The following is an 11,503-nucleotide window of genomic DNA, read 5'->3' on the forward strand; positions in this document are numbered from 1 at the left end:
AGGCATAGTCAATTTCAGTCCTGCGTTGGTCATCATGGTTCAGGCATAACTTGAGTTTCGTAAGTCCTTTTGGGATGCCATCTGTTGCATTAGAAATAGGGTTTAATGATATTTTTAACTGTAAATTTTCATAGTTTTATGATCAGTATACAATTTTTGGCGTCATTTTGAAGTCAGGAGAAACATTATGCCCGATGCAAGTAATTATTCTTGTTGGTTGATTAAATTGAACAGATTGGTGTATTAAGTCCTGAAATAAAAATCATATTCTTAAATTAGACTCTCTAAGCCTTTTGGAACATATTCATTTGTATGATTACTACTCCGTTTGATATTTTAAATAATTATTCGAGTATGATGTGTGACTAGTAGGAAGCATGATTTTGGGTTGTTTGATGAGTTTAGAATTGATATTGAGTAGTCTTAAGTTGTTTAGAGTTGTGAGCATGTAATTGGTAGTGGATATTTTAGGGTTTGCTTTGAGAAACTCGGATAAGTTTTAGAGTTATCTTGATAAGTTTAAGAGAGGGATTTGTTACCATAGAGTTGGCAGAGTTACTATTTGAGTAACTCTGATATGTATTAGAGTTGTGTTGGTATGTCTTTGTGTTAACGGTTATTACCATGTCGATTGTCTGACACAAGTAATAATAGTGAGTTACTCTATTGATGAGTTTCTGAGACATTTTTCAACAATGTTTTCCGATTTTCAGTGTTTTTGACTTTTTCGATGTTTCGGGCATTTTCGGTGTTTTTTGAGTTTCGGGAATTTTCTAGAGCTTTTGAGTTCATAAGCATTTCGGTGATATATTTGAGTATCTTATGACGTTAGATTTCTTTTGGTGACCTTAGAGTCACTTTTGAGTATATTGAGGAAATTGCCTATCATTATCCTAGCAAAGTTATCACTCGTAGATTTTTTAAACATTTTTGAGACATTTTGAGAAAATCATGAGTTTTTGATAATTTTGAGAAATTATGATTTTTTGATAATTTTGATAAATTATGAGTTTTTGAGAAATTTTGAGTTTTTGAGAATTTTGAGAAATTATGAGTTTTTAGACGTTTTGAGTTTATTGAGTATTTTGATGAGTTGAAATTTTGAGTAATAACATAACTTTACCTTTTTGAGGAGAAATAATTAAAATTGTTTTGAAAACATGTTTTTCAGCATAGTAATCCAAGAGATGTTATGGGTCATCTAAAAAGCAACATTAATTGCATTCATACCGAAAGACTGACATAGATGTTATGGGTCATTTTTTCATGTATTTTATCTATCTCTTAAATTATTTTATAAAGGAGCCTTTACATAATAGTAATCCAAAGAGGGATTACAATGAGACCTTTATTGGCAATTTGAGGATAGTAATCTAGGGAGGGATTACAGTGAGGCCTTATTGGATATTTGAGCATAGTAATCTAGAGAGGGATTATAGTAATGGTCGTGTATGGCGAATTATAGGTTCAATAGTGGAACCTTTTTTAGAATGTTTTGAGATTTTTGTTTTGTGATTCTGTGATGTTGATGTTGTTGCATGTTTGTATTGTTCATAGCTTACATTCATTTATTTCGGAGATAGTTAAGAATTTGGTCCGATGATGGCCTGGTTCATATAGGAACTATGGTGGTCTCACATTCAGAGAGGGACACGGTTCAAAGAGGAACTAGAGACATGGGAAAATCAGTAACATACCTTTGATCCCGGTGATTTTGGTACCACATGTATTTGAGAAGGAGTTGATGGCATTAGCATTGCATTGCATTGTTATTCATTTTGATTGTGGTTTGAGTATGATTTATATGTTGTATAATTCATTATTATTATCCTATTTTTCTTAATTTCATCGTCAACATTTGTTAGATGTATTCTCACCCCATGTTTGTTGTTGTGGCGTTTCTGCTTTTCGAGAGTACATACAATCAGGTACATGAGTAATCGTTAAGTAGAGGATGGAATTGATGCCTCTTTAGCTTTATCATTGAATCTTAGAGGAGTCGCTCTGATATGTAGCATTGGAATGGGATGTCTTCTATTAATCGTGTTATGTTTTTTTATGTTGGAGTTTGTTGTTGATACTTGTATGTGAAACTCATTCATTTTCGCTGCTTACTTTTACATGATTGTTTAGTATTTGAGGTTTTTATACTATGGTGAAGTATGTATGACACTCTAATTTGTGAAATTATTTGAATTATTTTATTAAATCTCGAGTCGCAAATTAGGGTGTTACACTACATCGTTGAATTGTCACTTGATGTAGGCTTGAGCTTCCTTGGAGCACCTTTTGTTTTTACCGGTTGAGAGGTTGGTTTCAAGTCGGTGATTTTCGGATAAGCAATCTTCCTCAATTGTTCTTTGATGTGGAGTTTCATATTGTAATCGGCTTTCAAAATCTCTCTTGTATCAATTCCCATTCAGTCAAAATAGAGATATTCGACTTACTGTCTTTCATGACACCGTCATCATCAAACCTAAGTCTCTTCCAATGAGTGAAACCTCATACATTCTTATTGGGCTACCAAGTTTCACCTTTTTTACAATAACACAAATGATGTTTGTATCTCATTATGCTGATTCTGAATCATTTGATTCACATGGTCCCAATTTCTACACAAATCACCCTTACTATTTCTCAACCAATTCTTCAATGTAGCATGAGCAGACTCAACTCGGTTAGTTGTTATATTTCCAAGGTGTCTAACCTGATCGGTCCAAGCACAAATAATATTCTCCTTCAATTGGTCAATAATTATGCTTTCAACATATTTTAACAAATCATGATACTTTTCACACGCTTTCCTGAAATACACAACGGAATCGGCATGTAATTCTTTTGTGGAAGAATTTATAGACGATTGCATGCATCCATTATTTTTTCCATGACCACACCCACCTTCACCATTTTTCCATCTTCGAACTCTATTTGTTTCGTCCCAACCGCAGGTTTAACCTGACTTCTCACATTCTTTGTAATGTGATATCTACAAATTAATGCACAAGAAGTAGGAAATACTTTTGCAACCGAATTCATCAAGGCGATATCGTTATCGGTAGCAATCACTTTAGGCATCTCATCTTGGTCCTTCAACATTGTCTGACATACCTCTAAGGCCCAAGTAACATTCCCTTATTTCTCGCTCTCTAGAAATGAAAACCCGACAGAATAGGTATTCTCAGATGAGGTAACACCAACCATCTCCAATAATGGAAGTCTATACTTGTTGGTCTTGTACGTTGAATCAAGTATGAGCGTAGTTTGAAACATGTTGAACAACTTTATGGAATCAGGATGAGTCCAAAATATATCTCTAACGGTAACTTCATCCTCACACGTTCGGTACCTAGACACATAATTGATATCATCTAATAGTTTCAAGAGTTGTTGCATTTCAGTTATATCCCCCTAAGCGACTTGTTAGTTTGGTACCGAATATTGTACACTTGCTTGATATTTGAGATATTTTCGGGTCTTTTACGTTTCAAAGTTGCAAGTATATTTTTTGACTTAACCAAATTCGAAGTCATGTCAGCAACGCATTTCTTCTCTTCCAGCATGAGTAGACACACAATTGGATGGTCGACTAACTTTTCGTACAAATCATGGTTATGCAAACCACATATGACATTAAATCTCTAGTTATTGTTTGTCAACATATAACCACGCGCCTTAAAGGGACACTCACATTTTCTTGAATCAGTGTCATCTCGTTTAAAATTCTGGAGATGAGGTTCATATTTCCCGCTTCTTTCGCATGTCATTGTCACAAAAGCACATCTTATATCTGAACCATTTCGGATCATCCGATAACCACATCAAATTCCAGTTTGTAGGCATCCATACGAATCCATTGAAGCATTTGATCACAATATTCAAACTCTTGCTCATTTTTAAATTGGTTGCCAACATCTACCGCATTCATAACAATACTTTGGACATTTAGAGACACAACTTGATGGTGGAAAACATCAGGGTGCACCATATGTAATGAAAATAATTACCATAAAATAGTAAATAAGCGCTACTGATGTAAATAGAGTTGAAAAATGAACACAGACTAATACCAGAGATGCATTTCCGAAAAAGTTCATACTCGTTCCGGAGATACATTTCCGGAAAAAATGCTAGTTTTTTCAAACAGAAACAAGTTAATGTGTGCAATTAGGCTTGAAATAAATTATCTTTACCTGAAATTCCATTTTATATTTTTTTGCTCTCTTTGATCGGATGAACTTCGAGATTGGAGATTTAGAGTGAAATTAGGGACTGAGAATGGAAGAGTTTTTTATGAGGGGTTGTAATGAAAAAAAATGGTTGTGAGATCATGCAACTTTGTCTTTATTAAATTATTTCGAAGATTTATCTTCGGAAAAAAACTGACATACAAAGGTGACAGTAATTTTCAAAATCTCGCCTCAAACTTCTGAAATTGTATCTCCATAATTTTCACTTGATTGATCAATTATGAATATATTCTAGAAAATTTCGAAAATACATCTCCTATATTTAAAAAATTTAATTTATAAGACATCACTTAAAATGATCTATATTAAACATATATTAAATAGTCTGAAAATATATTTTCAAAGATTATTTGTACGTGGGCCTTAAAAACATATAATTCCATGTAATTAACGATTTATCCATGGAAATTCCAATCACCAAATTTTGGGCTTTACTAGCATTCTAGAACTTTTGTTTACAGTGCATACGTTTGTTTCTGAAAATGTTACAAACCCAACAACTCACAATTACTGTCACGAGGTGTGCAATAATGATCCTAAGTAGTATAGGGGCATCATAGGTTCCACACCTATGAGTTTTTTCTTTTGGTTGTACATGCGCAAGTGACACTTGACCAAACACCAACATAGACCAACCAATTATCAAATGTGATTAACCGTAGACGAAGATTATTGATGTATAAAGCGAAACTAAAACATGATAACGACATCCAATATGACACAACAATAAAACAAAATAGGAATCAAGTAAATGGTGTTCTTTAACACTAGTTAGTGTGCTTATTGGTAATAAATGTAAATACTTGCTTTCTGTGATTTAACTCCACATTATCACAACATTTTGTTTGTATTAGGCGATATTTATTGACTCTTATCTTGTTTTCTGTTTACTTCAACTGTACACTATTAAATCATTTTTATTTCTTCTTATCTTCTTATCTAACCTCACTCTATAGCTTCTTTCACTACTACATGTAACTTGCATATACTTATAAGGGCTTTTTAGTAACCTCTAATTTTCCTTGAACTTAAAACCAAACAACATAACATAAAACATCATATTCAAACACTTAATGAGAGTTGAAATCACCATCTTCATCCTTAAACTTTGTTTATGTCTGTTCCTTTTCATTATTATTATTGACCCATTCTTTATAATCATGAGACTTGTTAATTAATATTTCTTCAAAGTCTAAAACATCATTTATAGATGTAGTATTTTAGATGATCACTTCATACAAGAAAAATGATGTTACCAATATTTATAGCAACAAGAGCATCCGGTCAAGAATCCTAAACATTAGGTACTAATGAAATGCCAAAATTGTGAAATTAGAACAAATTATCACCAATACATATTCATAATCTTGATTAATCATATAAAGATAAAGTTTACTAATTAAGAATTGAAAGCAACAGAGACGTGTAACTTGAATATGACAACTCATAACAAGTTAAGAGTTCCTTCTACAAATGAAATATATAGGACCATTAGAACCAAAAAAAAGATAGTAAACAAAACACCACACGTTTTCTAATATCACAAGTCATCACTATGATTCTTCCTACACAAGTTCCTATAACGTGAAAGAATTAACCTTGACATACTTTCCTTTATAGCTATATAAATATATATTCTGCAGCCAATTCAGTTTCACCAAAATTTTTAATATTATGGAGGAGAAAGAGAATATTCATCAAGGTGTTGAAGCTAGTATGAGTTTTTTGGAGACATCAAGGAAGAAAAACAACAAGGTGGAGAATAAAAGAAGGTTTAGTGATGAACAGATAAGGTCGCTAGAATGTATATTTGAGTCAGAATCAAAGTTGGAGCCAAGGAAGAAGATGCAGCTTGCGAGAGATCTTGGTTTGCAGCCTAGACAAGTTGCTATATGGTTTCAAAACAGAAGAGCAAGGTGGAAATCAAAGAGGATTGAACAAGAATATAGAAAACTTAAAGTTGAATATGATAATTTAGCTTCTATGTTTCAGTCTCTAAAGGAAGAGAAAGAGTCTTTGCAATCAGAGGTATATGTTAGTTTTGGTCTTGTAAATGGTTATTCATGTGAACTATTCAGACTCGAACTTCAGTTCGATTGATTAAACGAGCCGAGTTCGAGCTTTATAAGCTTGACATTAAGTTGATAATTTGATTTTTTTTAAGCAGGTTCAGAAGCTGAGTTATATGGTGGAAACTTCTCATGATGGTGGAAGGGAAGCTAAGGAAAATAGCACAGAAGATGGTGGATCAGGAAATGCATATGGAAATTGTATGGCTGAAACAAAGGAAAGGTTTTCAAATGAGGGTTTGGAGGACAGAATGGTAATTTATTCAGATGATCAAAACGAAAGAGGATTAACAAGGACTGAGAAAGTTGATGATAGAGGAAATGAACTTTTGAGAAATGAAGAAATTCCATTGACAGCACTAGAAAAATGGTACAATGTTGATCCAAGTGTTATCTTAGACCAGACATGCAGTAGTTCTCAATGGTTGGATTTTTGGACTTAGAAAATTGCATTGCACCATGTTCTTCTATGTTGCAATGTTTGGTGTTTTCTAGGAGGAACAAAGAATGGTTGAAAACATGCATGTTCAAGAAGAATGTCTCCAATTTCAAAAATGAAGAAGTTTTGTAGGCTTGATTTGATAGGTAGAGAATTATAATAGCCTCATTCAGTTTTCATTTGTTTAGAGATTTGGAAGTGGAAGAAGAAGAAGAAGAAATCATGTAAAAGTTCTCTGTTTTTGGTGCAATGCACATGCTTGCATGTCTTTTCCAACCATTTGCTTGTTTCAGTGTGACTGTGTGAGTGTGTGTTTCTTTTCTGGTTTTCTAATCTTAGATTTGTCTTCTTTTTTTATAACTTTAGATATCACCTTGTTAATTTGTATGATTATTGTAACTTATGACTTGGACACACTTATGACATAGGTTTAAAATAAATAGTATTGTTAATAAGATATTGCTTGACTTAATGAAACAATGGATAATTGATATTTTAAATTCTTAGCTTATACTAGTAATCATCAATTGGCTTTTACACTGAGTTTTGAATAAATGCAGCTGATAATATTCAACTTTGTTTGACATTATTTGAACTTTGTCCTATAATATAATGCTGAAACTAGATCATGCAACATTCTCAAGCTCTAAGCACCATTTGACAAAACTTAATTTTCATGACTCAAGAGAAGATTTTTCTATATTGTACTAAGAGTAAACTCTTAGTCTTATCTTTTATTTTAGTTTTGGAGACACTAGCCTAACCTGTTACATTTATTTTTCTCAAATTTGTTTAATTAGTCCAAATTTAAAGGAGTTTGATTAATATTAAATAAACTTAAAAGGAGTTTAATTAATATTAAATAAACTTTTGGTTAAAAGCATAAATATAATGAAATGTAAGGTTATCACGTAGATATCATAAGTCAATATTTAATTTGATGAGTGGACAAATTAGAATATTGAAAATTAAGAAATAATCTTAGGATTATTTATATGGGTTATGGTCCCTATTTGTAGAGTAGGCAGAAAAACACGGATCATCAGAATTCTCTTTTCATCCACGTAAGAAGAGATTCAAGGAACCCTAAGGAACTATATAAATTGGAAGATTGCATATCCGTGAATATGAGGGAATCTCAATGACAAACACAGATAAGTTTTTGTTTTCATTCTCTGATTGAATTCTTGTATGGATTTAAGAGATGTGAGTTAATGGGTTATCGATTCATAGGGATTAGTTTAGAGTTTGATTCTTGATTTCTATGAGTAGAAATCATAACGTTATGAATAGATCCAGCAAGTGGTATTTAATTTTATTTAATTTTGGGATCATAAAATTTGTAGCTCGTGGATCTTTCAGAATAACTAATAAAGTAGTTGCTCATTGTTCGAGAGTCTAATTCCTTTTCATTTTGCCTATAAGTAGGGGTGGCAAAATGGGTCCAATATGTTAGGTATGCTCGTTTTACCCACACTTTAGTGCGGGACAGGCCAATAATTTAGGCTCGCATCCTCTAATGTGTATGCTCTGTCCCGCAATGTTTTTTTTTTGTTTTTGCGGGAATGGGCATTAACATAATTTTATGCATTTTTATGCCTAAAAGGTACCGTGTCCGCGGGCACGACCCACCCGCCAACACTTTTGTGCGGGACAGGTTAAGGTTTTAGCCTCACACCCTCAACAATACCAGCCTTGTCTTGTCCCTTTTTTTGCGAGCTATTGCGAGGCAGGCATGGTCGTTTGTCACCCCTACCTATAAGGTCTTGTCTCAGCTAGACGTCCTCATACGTGAAAATGGCTCAAACTAGGCTTTCGCCTCGTCCAAAGCTCATAAGGTGTTTTGGCAACTGCCTTGGTTGGTACTCTATTTAGAATGTAAGATGCAGTCTTTAATGTCTCTCTCTAGAGTAACTCTGGCAAGGTAGAATGACAAATATCACTCCTTACTATATTCTTAAGAGTCCAGTTTCATCTTTCAGATACACCATTCATGCTAGGTGACCCTAGGATGGTGTTATGTGGGACCATTTCACATTTTTCTAGGTATTTGACAAAAAGCCTCAGACGTTGTTCATCTGAACCATCATATCTTCCGTAATATCCGTCGCCATGGTCAAATTTGACACTCTTAATTATTTTGTTGAGTAGATTCTTAACTTCAGCCTTAAATGATTTGAACACGTTCAATAATTGAGATTTTTCATGTATAAGAAATATGTATGCATATCTAGAATAATTGTCTATGATGATATAAAATATTGTTGACCATTCCAAGAAGGTAATAGTCCACAAATGTCTGTATGTATCATTTCTAAGACAACAGTAGCTCTATATGCATTCACTTTCTTTGTAGGATCTATTTACCTTTAATGCATTCAGCACAAACATCAAAGTTTGTTCCCCTCTCAAAAATTGAATTTAATTTTGGGATTTTTTTTTATATTAGGGTTCCAAAATTGGGATCCCTTTTGATCTTCCTGTTTTGTGTAAGGCTCGTGTATTTTTATCGTAATTCAAGATTTTGATCTTAATTTATTAAAAAGTATTTATAATTTTTAATCATGTTGGTATCAATAGATTTTGTCAAGCGATATAACTGTACATGAACCAGTATGCTTAGAATACAGTTTCATGTGGTAAATATGCAGCAAGGTAACAAGTTTTTTAAGATCGCGATGACAATAACATGAGTATCATAAGTTTATGCCAATATTCACATTAGTCTAGGTTGTTACATTTGTTGTAACAATGTTTGATAATATATAATAATTATATTATTTATTATTATAATTAATAATATAGGTGATTTAATGTCCAAAAAAAATGTTTTTTATTTGCCTTTTGTATAATTCAAAATTTTGGTGTTTTGTTATGCTTCGCATAACAACGTGGACACTTGTTGGATCAGTTCATAACCTTATGATTTATACTCATATAGAAATCAAGAACATAACTTTAAACTAATCCCTATGAGACGATAATCCATCAACTCACATCCCTTAAAGCTATATCAGAATTCAATCAGAGGATGAAAGCGGATAATTACTTGTGTTTGTCATTGGTATTCCCTCAGGTTTGCAAGCGTGTAATCTTCCAATTTGTAGAGTTCCTAACGGTTCCTTGAATCTCTTCTGATGGGGATGAAGAGAGAATCCTTATGAACTATGTTTTTCTGTCTACTCTACAAATGGGGACCATAACCCATATAAATAACCCTAGGGTTATTTCATAGTTTTCAATATTCTAATTTGATCTCTCGTTAAATTAGATATTAATTTATAATATCTACACAATAACCTTAGATTTCATGACATTTATGCTTTTATTCGCATACTTACTTAATATTAATTAGACCCTTGTAAGTATTGACTAATTAAACAATGAAACTAACACCTTAATTGTTACATTTGTGATCTAAAATTATAATAATCTCTCACTTGTCACATATGTAACTTTATCCACGTGTTAGACTTTATAAGCTCAAAATTTACCATTATATACACTTAAAGCATATTCAAATAGAAGTTCGACCAAGTCAAAACATATTGCAGTTTAGTGAAAAAAATCCTCAACCAAATCTTGTGGTTGGATGCCTTAAAGCATGCTACAATTTATGTTGCCATGGTGGATGAAGCAATGAAAGTTTGCTTTTCACTGCACCAAGAAACTGCACCACCATCCAACATGTAGATATAGTCTAAAGTAGATCTTTTTCTATTTTGACATCCAGCAAAATTAGAGTCGAAATATCCATTGATCTACAACTGGTTTGACCTCCTATATATGAGCATATATTCTTGTGTTCTCTTTAAATACCTCATTACCCTTTTGGCTACTTACTAATGATCCATTCCCGGATTGCTCAAATATCCCTACACCTGACGCATAAGGAATCTTTTTGCATTTCTTGAATTTCTAAATTTCCTTTTGGGCACTAACTTAGACTAAATTTTCCTCCCTTAGCAACTGGAGTATCCTCTAGTTTTCAGTTTTGCATGTCAAACCTTTTAACTACCTTATCGATATAGCTCATTTATGACAATCCTAGAATACCTCGAGAACGATCTTGGTCTATCTGAATTCCTAATACATATGAGGTGTCATCAAGATCTTTCATTTCGAACTTTCTTGATAGAAAAATTTTGGTTTCGTGCATCATGCATATATCATTGGTGGCAAGAAGATGACATCAACATACAAGATTAAGAATATGTACTTGCTCCCACTAAATTTGCGATACACATAATCCTCAAGAACATTCATCTCAAAACCAAATGAGAGAATTAATTCATGAAACTTTTGATACCAATGACGAGACGCCTTCTTTAGTCCATAAATAGGTTTTGTCAATTTTCGCAAACCATATTCTTTGAGTCCCCTGACACAATTTTATGTTTGCACCATATAGGTTGCTTCATCAATTTTTCCATTGAGAAAAGTTATCTTAATATTAATTTGATGTATTTCCAAATCATAATATGCAACAACATCTATGATTGTCCTAAAAGAGTCTTTCAACGAAACATGAGAGAAAGTCTCTTAAAAGTCAAGCTCTTCCTTTCAGATATAGCCCTTAGCCACAAGACAAGCCTTATACCTCTCCTCATTACCGTTATAATCATGCTTGGTCTTAAAAATTCATTTGCAACCAGTGGGTTTCACACCTTCTGGTAATGGGATAAGTTCCCAAACCTTATTGTCTTGCATGGACTTATAGTCCTCTTTCATTGCTTCAATCCACTTTT

The 11,503-nt window shown here is 33.0% G+C and overlaps 1 protein-coding gene across 1 annotated transcript; it reads left to right on the forward strand.

Moving 5' to 3' along the window:
- The first annotated feature begins 5,759 nt into the window (after window positions 1-5,759).
- LOC127081549 (homeobox-leucine zipper protein ATHB-12) lies at window positions 5,760-7,255 on the forward strand. The gene is made up of 2 exons (XM_051021795.1): window positions 5,760-6,275; window positions 6,415-7,255. The coding sequence occupies exons 1-2, from the start codon at window positions 5,922-5,924 to the stop codon at window positions 6,757-6,759; spliced, it is 699 nt and encodes a 232-aa protein (XP_050877752.1). The 5' UTR covers window positions 5,760-5,921; the 3' UTR covers window positions 6,760-7,255.
- Window positions 7,256-11,503: the final 4,248 nt, after the last annotated feature.

Source organism: Lathyrus oleraceus, chromosome 5 (assembly GCF_024323335.1).
Source record: "Lathyrus oleraceus cultivar Zhongwan6 chromosome 5, CAAS_Psat_ZW6_1.0, whole genome shotgun sequence".
NCBI lineage: Eukaryota > Viridiplantae > Streptophyta > Magnoliopsida > Fabales > Fabaceae > Lathyrus > Lathyrus oleraceus.